Below are 14,673 nucleotides of genomic sequence, written 5' to 3'. Positions count from 1 at the left end.
GTATTCAAAGTCTTACCATCAAGTCCGTCGAGCATTTCAGGTGGATGGGCGTTGTCAGACGAATCTAATCCTTGTACACTGTCGAGCGCCACCGATCCCCGGTCTTCCAGCACCATGCCAACCGGTGGAACCTGTGAGGGGAAAAAAAAATAAATCATAGGTGAGCAATCGATCGACATTAATTATCACCAGAGAGAGAGAGAGAAAAATAAACACGGCGATTCATAAGTATCAACGATTTATTGTCATTATGTTGTTACAATCGACTGATTTATCACATATCCTTCGCAGGATAGTGTCGATGATAGAAAATGGTTAAACATGCAAAACTACCATTCCTTTGTAAAAATGAAAATAATCGTTTTCTTAGCATTTAAATACGGTAACTCTTACATGCCGACGGACAAAGGTATTGGATTTTCATTTTCCAATGCAAGGTTAAAAGTTAATGCAATTGACGTGTTGGAATTCAACACAGGGACAGCTGATTGGACAATCAGCACCGAAATAAATACTTCGAAGTCTTGTCCTTTATCCATGCCCGGGGATTGGGAAATATATACATATATATATATATTTATATGCATCTGCTGAGCAACCCTTGGACCCCTCATTTTCCTAATTCAATACTGTCCCTAGCACCCTTAAAATTGAACTATTCGCACTTCCCCATACAGCCGTATATCTAAAAATGAAAAAGTCATCTCGAATGGAAATTCAAGATACATCATTTGCATGGCGAAAATTAAGGCACATACAGTACTTGATTGCGCACGTATTGAACACAAATTACCTGAGACATGGAGTGTACGACGAATTTTTCATCTACAATTCAATCAGCTGTACTTGAGAAAAAAAGTCGAACCGAAGTCTCAGTCATTATTGTACAAATAAAATAAATGCAGAATGAACAACAAATAAAATAAAAAGTATCGTGGCACTGTTGCAACATGAGTTTATCACAATAATGAACTTCTCGGCTCTCCATTGTCATCAAAGGAGACGAGAGCCACAAACTAGACGATTTATATACAAGGAAACGTGGAACGATGGAGGTAAATAGACGCGAGGGTAAGATGGAGGGACACGAGGGAGAGGAAGATGGGTTCCGGCCCTTTCCCTGTGACGTTACAAGCGTCAAAGCTTAGAAGCAGGTCCATCAAAACGCACAGAGAGAGAAAAACCGATCTAATATCACGAAACTAATCTTTCAGCCAGAATACATAATCTCTCATTGAATTCATTCAACTTTTCATGACTTGAACATGAACATTTTACGATAAAGTGAGAATTTCTGGCGGAAAGAAACCGTTTCTTTTCGCATCACGAGATGAGAAAATGACTCGGAATGTGAAAGACGCACAAAGAAAACTCTCCGAACATCTGTGACATACAGCCATCCCTAGCATTTGATCGTAATAAGCTCAAGGGAAATCCCCCCATCTCATCTGATCACCGAAAATTATTGATATTATTTATCGTCGCTATTAACCCCAATGGCATGAATTTCTCGTCTAAAAACCATTGTCAATTGATTTTTGTCGCACAAAAACGATATTTCTGAAGCTAGTTCATGTTCTCCCAGTGCTAACACGCCTTTAGGATTGACCATAATCAACGTTGTCATCACAGCCCTTAGTCTCGCCCTCTTTGGAAACACATATATTATGGGCCTTGCATTTATCATGATGATTAACAATCTCGAGACGAAAATTTCCATTGCCAGCGGCAAACGATGTGCGTATCTCTGGCACTGTCGCACTCCACTTTCTGCAGTATTTGCAGAACATTAAATTTGATTGCTCGTCATACTGGAGCCACGGATAAATATCAAGCCACGATGGCTTGAATCTCCCTGCCTTCCTACCCAATGGCATTGCCCGTTGTGTATTGCCACATAATGTCGATTGTATGACTGATATTCCCTGTCTAAATGCATTAGTTGCCACTGGCTTTGAGCCACCAGTGCTACTCTCATCCTGATGATCGTTAGAATTAATTTTATCATTTAGTCTCCTATAGGGAACGGTATCAGTTGCTATAAGAGCTCTTTCGTACGCATTGCGATCTAATTGTGGGACTTGGGTGTTTTTAATGGGCCTTATATGCTTGTAGTACTCCAGTGACATATCGAGTGACATTGAGCCTCCAGCCATCATTGTACTCGCGCGACACTTTTGAAAAGAAGCCGCGCCTGCTGGACGTTCGGGTTGTCTCACTAAGCTCTGTACATCCATTGTTTCATCATTCTTCCCATCTCTCTGAACATCCCACTCCACACTAGTCTGTCAACAGAGAAGGAAAGGATGTGTGTTTAATTCAACACATTCTCAATTGTTTCTTTCTTTTTTCCGCTTCTTTTTTTTTTTATTGAAAAGTCTAGTTTACTTTTCTCGATTCTTTTTTTTTCTCTTTTGACGTAACTAACAATCCCTTCCTTTCAATGTTTCGACTCAGTATATCGTTGGACATCGTTCACACCCCGAACGGTGGGAGTGGTTTAATGAGCGATCGAATGGGGAAAATAATTTTTTTTTCTCTTTGAAACTGGAGACGATGGGAAAAATGATAGTGGCGCAGTTTCGTACACCTACCTAGCCAGAATGTTTAGGGAAAAAAAAACAAAGGGGGGAAAAAAACTGGTCGCAGGGTCGACTGCGGCAGCGCAACCTTCCGTGAATGCTTACACAATCACGTCATACGTGTCCGTGGGGCTTTGTGGACTTGTGAAAATGCTGAGAGGATAATTATTCGTCATTACTCGAAGATGATTGAAATACTTTGATGATAAAATCAACTACATACTGCAAGAATCATGCAAAACTACGGCAATTTTTTGATAACAGAAAAGTAATTTCTTATACCAAGTGTAATTGAATGAATTTATTTTAAAAATTTCCACCTCAATTCTAGTATATTTTTTTGTAAACAACATGCAAATTGATTTCTTGATATAAATGAATGTCTTCATTTTTCGGATAAATTTTGGATTTCTTGGCATAAGATTTTTCTTTCTGTAGGTTTTTTTTGTCAGTGCAATAGTTGTGGGCAAAGGTCAATCATTCGACAGGTGACTACTACTTCATTATTGATATAAGAGAGAAATAAAAGATAACGAAAATGTTGAGCTATCTACTCATGCAAAACATGTTAACGCAATTATATTCAACTTACGGGTACTGAAATGTCATGAAAGTCATGTGGTGACATGTGGTGCTCGAGTTCTTGTTTTACAGGCGGCTGCGATTGCGGCGCCGGTGACATTGTCCTACGCCCATCCTCTATTTCACCGCCTAGTGAACTGTTTAAATTTGGAATCACTGCCGTCATCGCTTTGTAATTACATTGAGGTGATGCCTGAAAACAAAAAAATCATCGAAATATTTCATCATTAATTGTTGTTTCATTTCAATGAAATTGTGATACGCGATTACGTATAAACATTAATTCGAAAAATCTGGAAAACCAAAATATTGTACGATACAATAGTCTTTTTCAAACTATTCTTTTCAAAATTATTCCATTAAAATGTTGCGATAGTAATTACATCGAAGAGACGAACAAGTTATGAATTACTTATCAATCTTATCATTTATTAGTAATTGCTTAATGGTCAGTCAGTTATTATCAGTAATCGCTAATAGAGAAACACATTAATTAGCCAATCATAGATCGATGCATGGTATTTCGATCGATAATATTTAGAGGTGATACTTTGGTACTGCAAATAGTTGAATTGAATTTATTGTTTTTTTTTTTCAAACGGACCATAATAGTTCATGAACATTATGCTGAAGTATTAAAATTATGGGACAGGTGATGTGATAAAAGGCGGCGATGTATAGAATATTTGTAGCAGTCCAATTCCCAAGGTCGTGCGAAACGTTATTTGAAGAGCTGAGTAATCAGTCATTCGTTCATGTCTTTACGGGTGTACGAATTGCTAAAGATAATAATTAGCATTTATATTTAGGTGTGAAGGCAAATAGACGTAATAAAAGAACTGCAAAGGTTGAGAGTTTGTTGAATAAAAAAAATCATTTCAATAGTCTGAACGACTAAACTTTCTACAATATACAACGATGCCATCTGAATGCTGTGGCAGTTGCTAACATCATTGTTTCCGTTGGCAGACTTTTCAAGGACACCAGGTACTACAAATCCAGTTGGAATAAAAATAATTATCATGCCTGCCCATATATGTGGCCGAGTGAAACGGAAGAAGAGGCAAAATGAGAAGAGCAAAAAAAATGAAGAAATATCAGCAAAAAGGCAAAAATATCTCTGCGCTAAATAACATTCGCGGAGAAAGGGACTGTACTCGGGAGGGAAAAAAAAAGTACAAAAATACGGCTGACTCGATGCGCAAAGAATCCTAGTCAAAATCTAGGCCAAATAAAATGTATATTAGGACCGGTGGGTGAAAGTTTTTTGAAAGTTTACGAAATAAAGGACTATTCACTAAGGGGCAATATCCAGTAATTTTTATCGGCATAGACAAACTGAGCATCAAGATAAGGAATCGCCACTGATATTCTTCCATTCAGACTTTGTACAAATCTCAAAGGGAGAAAAAAATATCATTCAACTGTCATAATTCGTTAACAAATTGATGGATATCTTTAATGAATTTATACGTATTCACGTGGGGAAAAACATAGCCACAATAACGTGATTTTTATACGGATTAATTAACACACTTGGCTCGAGTCTAATTAGTTAACAGAAGTGGCACAGGGTTCAGTGCATTATTAAATATACTCTATGTAAAATAAATACAATTCCAGTTAAACCAAGTGAGAAGATGGATTATCAGGTGGTATTCAAGTCAGTGAGATCTCTCCAACCTTAACTATTAATATCAAATCCCCCATTTCCATAAATACAGAGAGAAAAAAAAGGAAACCGCAGCACGATCAGTACCAATAAAACCGGTCAATTGTGCAGCAAATGATGGTTCAATTTACATGAATATGTTTACGTTTAGCTATTAATGTTCACGATCACGTGAACCAAAATACCATGTCACGTGGGGTCAGTTTCAATGTCAGCAATTTTTGGATTACTTTTTGGAGTTATGGAAAATTTTATGTTGGATCGAGGGGTAAGCGGAGCTAGATGTAACTTTTTTAAAAATCTTAGTAGCTTACTTAATTTTTGATGGAATAAGAAAGTTCTTTTCCATTAAAAAAAAGTTAAAAGTGCACACAAATCTAAAGAAATAAATATTTACACAGATAAAAAAATTTTTAATTCAAAATTGCAACTCTCTCTTGATAATGACCATATTATTCTGACTCTGCCCCCCCCCCTTCCTAAAAATTCTAATATTACCCAACGAACATTACCTGAGAGATGGGCCGAAATTGTTCGCCGGGTGGATCACAGAGTGAAACATCACAACTCCCCGATCTTTTTCGTTTCCTCTTCACAGGATGTGGCTGGAGGTTAGGTGATTCACTGTGCCTAACACTGCTCTGTGTCTCTGGTTCAGGTGATGGAGTCCTCTCAATTTTATTATTTACACTATTATCGGTCAATCCACGTATCTGTAACGCCTCAGCTGTCTTAAGGAACATTGGTAATAAATGTTGGCTAACATTAACCTCTCCTTTGTACATAAAATGCAGCAATGCCTTCATTTCCGTATCTTTGACATCCTTCAAAAATATTATGGGATGTGGATGTGTATTCTGGAGGAATACATTCTCAAAATATGGACTGCACGCTGATAATATCGTCTGATGTGCTTTGAATTGTTTTATGTGCGTTTCATTAACACAAGCAAGTGTAACGTCACACAGTGCTTCTCTTGCCAATAGTGAGCTGAGTACGTCCGTCAAGTTGGCCGGATGATTGTTCCACCGAAGGCAATACTGCTGGTCCATCTTGTCTATCTCCAGTCTCGACCCTACAACCAAACTTACTGAAGTTCCACTTGTATTAAAAAAAAGACACTTTGGTGATGTTTATTTACTCCCATGTAAACCCACAACCCCCACCTCACCCCCACCCCAACTATATATTCACTTATTGTGGATTTAACCCTTAGACCCTGACTCGCACGTTACTTTTTATCTATTTATCTCCTTCCGTTTCTCTCCTTCTCCCCCCTTCTCACGGTCGCTCACGCTCTCTCTCTCTCTCTCTTTCTCTCTTCTATTATTCACAATACGAACTATCTCTTTCTAATTTTATAATTTCTCAAAACTCGGTGCTCCCGTCTAGCAATGATTATCGTTATTGTGAGAGACGGGCCAGGCCCAAACCGAGCCAGCTGTAATATTTTCCTCAACTATCCACACCGTCTCTAGGCCCACTCTACGCTTCTGCAAATGTGCCACATTGCAGTATAACTGTAAAACCCTTCAGGGTTCACGAGCCGCTACTATACGTGCCAAAAACATTTTTTCGCATAACCTCGTCGACATTTTTTTTTTTATCACATTTCCGCAAAACAGTTGGCTGTATTATGATGCACAAATACTGTTACAAACCTCAATGTGCCCCTTTGGTTTACTCCAGTGAGTTTAATAACGGCCAGGGGAGGAGAGGGAGGCTATTTATTGTACACATGAACACATTTGAGTTTAGGTTAGAGGGATTATTGCGACGCAGTTACTGAATCAACTGCACTTTTTATTCCGCCCACGTATTAACAAAATTTTTTGGGGGGGACGCGCGCGGGGTGAGTGACGAGTGCGTTTTTTATTTTTTTTTTCTTTTTCAATAAAAATGGTGGAAAAATTTAACGCGGAGGTAATGTTTTCGGCACTGTCAATATTCGCGATGCTTGGGCGCCATTGTCGGTCGTGCTTCTATGGCACACGAGACTCCACACAAGCGAAAATGTACTATTTGTTGACGAGGCGACGCCAGACGCCTCGGTATTCTCTCGCTCCTACGGCGTGCTACTTCGATTCTCCCATTTTTTCTCCCCTCGTATTCACCGCTGACTATTACTTCATCCCCCACAGCACAGAACAATCCACTTTTCACTATTTATCAGTATTTATTTATATTGTTTATAGTCGGGCAATGATTACTCACCTTTTGCAAACTTTTTGCCATTACAACGCCACCCGACCCTTAACGTCCACTGCCATACCAATCTGCCAATGCCTACGGCCTTATTTTTAAAATACTTTTGACCTTCGTGCATCTGCCGTGTGGCGGGCGACGGGCGGATCAAGTGGGCTCTCCTACTGGCTGACAACGCAAACTCCACTGGTGTCGGCGCGCGAAAATGAGCGGTACTTTTTGAATTTCTCGATTGTGCGTCGACGTGCAATGGGTGACTCGGTAGTGAACACATTCCGGTTATCGCGCGTGACAAATAATGCATTTTGAATGATGATTTTTTATCTCTATGGATTTTTTTTATCTTCAAGGTGGAAAGAAATTCGACGACACTGTACGTACATTTGCCTTGATTTTAATCATTTTTTTTTCCTCAAAAAAAATCGGAAAAGTTCGCGTAGAGATTTTAGCGGGATATGCTCTTGATGTTTTTTATTCACTTCAGGAATTTTATTATTGGAACTGATTAATCGTGTAGGCCTTTTGTGGTAATAACTTTTCAACGTTTTGTTTTGTTCTGGCGCCCTTCCTAGGAATTGTAAACATTGGATGTTATTTGCAAGTCCATCTGTTGACGATTTGGATTTTTGGAGGTGGTCTGCAGCGCTCGTCGATCCGAGAGGAACATCTAATCGCTAATTAAAATCCCGATTTTTTCATTAACCTTTTTAAGGATTAAATAGTTGATACAAATAGACAGACCAGATCATTTTTTTTATAAATCCTCACGTCTTTTTGAAAACTTTTTTCCAAGGTTTGTTCTAGAAATTTCCGTCCACATCCTGAAGTTTGAAATAAAGCTCAGTAATTACGAACTCAATCTACTCATCGTATTTACACAGATTAAATTGCAGAGGAGTCGATATGATTTTAGCGGTAATAGTACAAGGGTAGCCGGACGGAAATTCGTGGTCCAAGGCGGGTGTGTAGATTCATTCAAAACGAGAATTTAATAATTTCCGAGTAAATATAACTGAATGCCTTCTGTTTTGAAAGCAGCAAACTTTTCGTGGGTGGTAATATTATTTTAAATACACATCTGATCAATGGAATCAGATACCGAGAGGGAAATGAACAGAGTTTCAAAACCATCATCGATTCAAAATAATTACTGCTCGTGCAGAGGGAAATATGAATTGAAGAGTTTGAATAAACATACGGGGATTTGACGCGGGATGAATGGAATCTGTCGAACCTCGTCTATTTGCCGTTAGAGTTCGCTCGCACTCGGAGGCGCGGGTACACCTAGATATATCCCATCCCACTGGCATTGATGCTGGCTGTAACTTTATTTAACACCTCCCGTAGCAACCGTCGGGAACCCGGTAGTGGGACGCGTGTTTTCCTTTAATATTGTTATCTCGAGACTAGGGATGTGCGGTAAATGAATTAACCAAGTTGGTCACTACGGCTTCGGGTTGTTCATTCTTTCCGAATACTGGGCCCTGCGGTCACATTCGAAAATTAAATTATTATTTATTTTTATTTTTAACGGAATTTGTCATAAGAAATTTGTCACTAACCATCGTCCGAGGGCCTAATAATTTTTTCACGCGCGGAAATAAATGTTCAGTAAAGAATACGGAACTTGGTTTACTCATCGATTACTCAGCAATTGTCTATTATATTGAAAATGTTATTTTCAATTGTCTAAAACGAATAAATTAAACTCCGAGTTTAGAAGGATCTAATTAGTTAGACATTTTTAACTCACGTCTCAGCTGAATTTTTTCATGAATATAAAAATGTCTAATGGAAGCACTCCAGCTAATGAGAATATAAATTGGAAGTGGAGCCATATCAAATAAATTAATAAATAAATCGTTTGAAATAATAAATGCGAGATCACACTTTGACTTAATGTAATAGGGAATGCATAAGTAAGATATCAAGTGGACTTTTACCAACAAATTTTGAGAAATGAAAAATATCCTATTGCCATTCGACCATTCAATTCATAACTAAAATGTCTAAAATTCGTAAATATTTTGGCCTCACGTTTCCCTTTTCTGGATCTCCGCATGAATAACAACTTCTAATTAAATCACCCCAGTTAATCACAACACCCCTGACGTCATTGTACTCTAGGTATCAATACGATGAACTGGATGAGAAGAAACATCCAAAAACAAACAATAAAAAAAGACCAAAATGGTTTCTTGTTTGGAAACTTTTCCATCCACAGGTTAATAAAAATTTGAAATTAACACTCCTCACTTTTATCCGATTAATCACAGAATTGATTTCTAATGGTTTCTGTCATGATAAACTATTCATTTTTGGAAGAAAATGTCTGGATTATTTTTCGCGTTCAAGTTTTTCGTTTTTCAGAATGAAAAGATATGAACTATTTTTCTTTCAAATCTTATGTTTCATAATTTTAATTGAAACAACAGATTTCCGCAACCGCCCAGCTTTCGTTGTTCTCCGCCGGTGTCACAGATATTATTTACCAAATAATCAGTACTAAAGGCTGACGTCAGTTTCAAATTTCCGTCCCGTGACTTTTTCCTCTTTTGTTTGCCTTTTCCCATTTCTGTTTTACTTTCATTGTCAGTCACTGTGGGGCAACGACTGAAAAAAACACAAGAGAGGACGAAAAAAAATTGAATAGTAGCTCTCGATCGATATTTATGTTTTGAGCCTTCGATTCAGTCTTCCCTTTTACCGCGACAATTCCGGAATATTGACGTATGCCGCGATTCCGAATCGGACGGTAAACTACGGGGCTTGACAAAAGGGAAGTGGAAAAATAGAGTGACTCCGGTATTCGTCCTCACGAAGAAGAGATTGAGTTTTTGAGTTCAAAGCTAGTCCAGGGGTTTGACTTCTTCTATGTGAATGGGTTCAAGTACCGACTAGAGTGTCTCAAGGGTTTTTGAGGTTCCCATATTTCCACACATTCAATAGACAAAGTTTTGGACTGAAATTTCTGGCCCACTGCTTGGAAATTATCATTTCATTAGTTTTACGTGAATTTTTGAAAATTTTGCGGACATATAATCGAAAATTCTGTTTTGAACTTCTTCATTTTTTCTCTTTACGATCTAAACATTAACCGTAATTCGCAAACAAATATTTCTATTTTCGATAACAGTGGAAATAGATTTGAAATCCTTGTCCTCTCGCTTCTCCAAAATTTTAAAATTTCACGATTGAAAATTTCATGGGACTTAATACAGATTCCCCATAAAAAAAAATTCACGCAGGTCGGGCCATGTTTAACTACTTGTTGTCGGACAATTGAAATGATCCCGCCCTCCTCCCCCCTCTATTTTTCACTCCATAGCGATTTCAATTTTAATCCTCCTGACCCACATTACTCCCTGACATTCTTCAAGCCAAAGTTGAAGGACTTTACCCCCTCAAATTCAAATTTTCGGGGTTTAGGGAGACCCGGGGCTGATGAAATAGATTCACAGGATGTTCCCGCGCTTTGACCTTGGCCGACGAGCGCTCCAGAATACCAGATAGACGCGCGTCAGATGGATCGATACGAGATTATTTCCGGCCGACACTCGGGGTATGTTTTCATACCGATTACACCTCCCTCGCCGCATCTTCAGTGTTGATCTTCGGATGGAATTAGATTCCCTTAATCACGTAGTTGAACAAATTCCGTTAATTCGTTATAAAATAACAATTCACAGTATAATGATCGTTGTTTCTAAATTAACGACACGATCGAAAATTTTTGGTAAAAAATAGGAGTCGTTCTACCGATGGAAGGAATAATTTCGCGGTATAAAAGCATAAAAATCCTCTACATCGTCGAGTAGCGAGTGTGTCTTCATTGTTGTCATAACAGCGTATAAAAAAACCAACGCGGCCACCACAAAAGCAAGTGGTGATCGCATTGTTACCTGGTTTACTGAAATTCGTGAACATGAAAATAGTCTCGATGGGACCACTGTCTCAACCCCTCAGCAAAGTGCCAGCCGGACGGATTCTCTTCAAGTTGTGGATCTTCTCGTTGTCCCGCTGTTACTCCAAACTCTCACTAATCAACGAGCAAAGTTCTCACCATAGAAGTTCATACTGGCATCAGTCGACTGCGATTAAAAAAAAAATAAATAAATAAAACCGCACATAACTGCACAAAAAATTGGAAAAGCTCCGTTAAAATATCAATAAAAAAAGGTCAAAAGTCAATGGATATCACACGAGAGAGCAAAAAAAAATAAGGGACAGACCACAGGGACTGGTAAAACCGTAAATGGTCCTCAGATTGAATGAATCTGGTCGGACGTTAACCAGACGGTAGCCGTTGCGCGACTGAGGACAAATCGTTCACTCTCTGGAGGGTCTACTGGGTACAAGTAACACCGAGGGGATGCAGTTTATACAGTAGGGTGATATGCTGCACGGCTACATACCCGCGTAATGAATGCACCAAGCATGTGCGCGGGATTTTATGTTGACCACCACCACTCGGGGTGGCTTTCGACGCCGTTTCCTCGGCGCGAGCGTCTACCTCACACAGATGTATATTTCCCTCTTCATCGTCCCTCAGTGTGGCGCACGTGTTACCCTACACTTCACTCTGCATCCCTTTCATGCACATTTAGCCTTGCGCAATGTACATCCCCCCGTTGTTACCAGCCCTCTCTGTTATCCCTCACGCCCCCTCCTCCCCGGTACCGCCACTTCCCCTCATACACTCTTCATCGTTCAACCTCACTCCCTCTTTCCATCAACACCCTCTCCTCTGTCTCTCATTTCTCCTCTTTACACCCGTCGACTTCACAGGCTCCCTCCCTCCCCGTCACCCTTGTGGTATCCACCCCCACCCCAATCACTCGGCTTTTCCTGGGGGCGGCCCTCCCTCACCCGATACAAGTTAAAAAAAACCGTAACCCTCTCCCTCTTCGATTCACCCTTCCCAGGATACACGACCAGTCGACAACAATCCACAGAAACGTTCGGCACCCAACGTTTGGCACGTGGAAAACACCGGAAGCCAATCCCTCCCGCACGATTCCTGTCTCTCTCGTGCACTCCCTCTTGGTAAGCTTCCCCACCCTGTTAACTATGGCTTAACAGCGCATCTGGGTGTCTCTTTTCAGTCACCGCGTGCCGGTGGAGGAATTGAGTGGGGTGGGTGTCCAACGGGTGGGCCAGTATCGGGGTTATACATGTGGAGATGGTAATCTGATGGGGATGTTGGGATACTATTCTCAGGTTCATTGCGGCTTCTTTATCGCGCTGGGACACACCGGGGTTTGGCTTTTATGAGGCGATGTAAATTCGCGGGGGTTTATGGGGGTGAGCGGCGAGAGTACTGAATTTTTAATTTTTCTTTTCATTGCAATGTAAATTTATATTTTACACATATCTGAGAGGCGAGAGAATCTTATTTTATTTTATTGTAATACCTAGGAAACCAGGTATTACACAGGTATTGGAAAAAATTGTAATCCCTCGAGTGTGTGAAAAAAGCAACTAATTCTGTTAAGGTAAATTTCTCGAGATTTCTGGGAAATTTTCCCCTACATTCGGGGGACAACTGACATTCAACTAAACAAAATATCCAGTTCCAGCACTGGATGTAATCCTAACCACCACTAGACACCTTCTTTCTCGGCCTAGTATGGAAAAATTTTTCTCCGAAATTTGTCTCATTGTGATCACCCGATTTTCCTATTTTCACAGACCTGATCATCCCCAAAATATTGGGAAATAAAACTTATTTCTTTCGAGCCTCTTGTCCCCCAGGATTTGTTCCTGATTTGCTTTGTTCAGATTTTTCCCTGGGAGGAAGAGCAAGATGAGACTGAAAAGCACTGGGGCATGCAGATATTTGCCCGAATGTGTGTATGAAAGGTTCAGTACGGAATGGGATATCTTTCGAGAGGTAGAAAATCGGTTTAGGCACTACTTTGCGAAACGACTCGGGGGGACGGTAATGCACCAGCGAGTTTTGGGAGAACATTTCGAAATTTCATGGCTGAATTCAGAATCGTATTCTTCTGCGGAGGCCAGGGAGATGGAGAAACGTATGCACTAGGGAATCATGTGGAGGCTGGAGTGGATTGTTTATGGACAGAGTGCGTATGCATTTTTAAAGGATTAGAACGAATTGTTGCCGACGTTATTGTCAAGGATGGGGACATATACTCGTGGTAAGGAGCGCAGAGTTTACCAGTGACGGAGATTCTCGGGGAAAGTGACAATTTCGCACAGGTAGTTACAATTTTTATGTGAATGCGAAAAAGACTGACTTATTCGTTGAGTTTTCCTTGTTTCCTTCTAATTTTGGATTTCTTTGTCAATTGTTACTTCAGTTGTCTACTTCTCGCCATTCGCTTATAGCACACGAACGCGCGTGCGATAAATAAAAAATAGAATAAATACAATATTAATTTTCCATGTCGTATTTACCTACTTATTCACCGCTTTAACGATGAATAACCTCCATTTGGTATTTTTGCTTCATTTTTTCCCATTCTGTGATGAAAAAATTCCTGCACATTACGCAATGTCAGATTACTCCCTTCTATTGTTCAAGCGATATCGCTTGAAATGAAATTCATTGTAAAACCGTATTTATTAAAAATTTATTTCCCTCATTTTACGAATTCCTCGTCGTTTGGAATTTTTCAAAGAATTCTTCCGGATTTTACTTAAAAATTTTCCCTTGTTTCGCGAAAAATCCATGAAACCTTTGACGTGAATTATTTAATGATAAAATCTGATGGAAGCTCCTTTTGTCTCGCAGAGTAAACATTCTCAAGAAAAGAATAAAAAGCGATGTAAAAAAATGTGCAGAGATGATATATATTTACCCTTTTTCTTCTGCACGGAGTTGTCGAAAAGACGATGAGCGACTCCGGTCGAGGAAATAGGTTTACCTCCCGTTTGAAACCACTGGCAAGAGCCAGCCCTCTCTTTATCTCTCTCTCTCTTCTTCTCTTTGCTCTCGGCACATTGTATCTGATGATTCCATCGGAGCGTCGGGCGAGGATGGTAGAGATGCAGTATTTCCCTCAAACCTCCTCAAAGCTGGTGGAACGAGGTTGAGGGGTTGGGGGGGACGGGTGGTGAACCGTGAGGGGTAGCAACACATCCGTGGAATTCGATCGGGCCCGTTGGTATCCTGTGGAACTCGGTGGGCCGTCTACTCATGGTACCTATAATACTAAACTCCTCTCTAAGCAATTTCACGAGACTGATAATGGTAAACCAGACAGACACAATGGGAAATCGATTGAATAAATAAATACAGTATTTGTATTTTTTTTATCGTTGAGTTTCACCAATGTTTCAGGAAATTTGTCGTTGAAAATTTATAATGTCACGGAAAACTCAATGAGAACTGAATTTCATTCGATCTGTTCCTGAAAATCAATTAAATTCTGAAAAATTTAGCAGAGGCGATCACCAATCGATATAAATTATTCCGAATAAGTTGTGATAAATTGAAGCGAACTGTAACAACAGCCAACATCTGGTGTTCAAGTGCTGGCAACAACCAAAAAATTTTATTTATGTTGTTCGATTCTGAGGGTTTTATTGGCATTTAAGGGGTGAATTAAAACTGAATTAAGCTTACCTAGCCTCTCGCTCTACCGATGCATTTCAAAGTATTGGGCA

General features: G+C 39.7%; 1 protein-coding gene across 13 annotated transcripts in view; it reads right to left on the bottom strand.

The window, feature by feature from the left end:
• The window catches only part of LOC135164142 (sex determination protein fruitless), a 42,772-nt gene extending 28,601 nt beyond the window's left edge, over positions 1 to 14,171 (bottom strand). The window contains exons 1-5 of one of the 13 annotated variants that reach the window (XM_064124324.1): positions 13,866 to 14,080; positions 10,944 to 11,132; positions 5,349 to 5,911; positions 3,175 to 3,357; positions 17 to 131 (exon numbers count right to left, since the gene is read on the bottom strand). In XM_064124324.1, the coding sequence (XP_063980394.1) occupies positions 17 to 131; positions 3,175 to 3,357; positions 5,349 to 5,911; positions 10,944 to 10,968 (886 nt within the window). In that variant the 5' untranslated portion in view covers positions 10,969 to 11,132; positions 13,866 to 14,080. The other 12 variants (XM_064124251.1, XM_064124245.1, XM_064124295.1 and 9 more) reach the window with 12 other exon arrangements.
• Between the last annotated feature and the right edge of the window lie 502 nt (positions 14,172 to 14,673).

The sequence above is a fragment of the Diachasmimorpha longicaudata genome, chromosome 1 (genome assembly GCF_034640455.1).
Source record: "Diachasmimorpha longicaudata isolate KC_UGA_2023 chromosome 1, iyDiaLong2, whole genome shotgun sequence".
In the NCBI taxonomy this organism is placed as follows: domain Eukaryota; kingdom Metazoa; phylum Arthropoda; class Insecta; order Hymenoptera; family Braconidae; genus Diachasmimorpha; species Diachasmimorpha longicaudata.
Note: the sequence above shows the minus strand (reverse complement) of the source record. Positions and strands in the feature narration are given on the sequence as shown.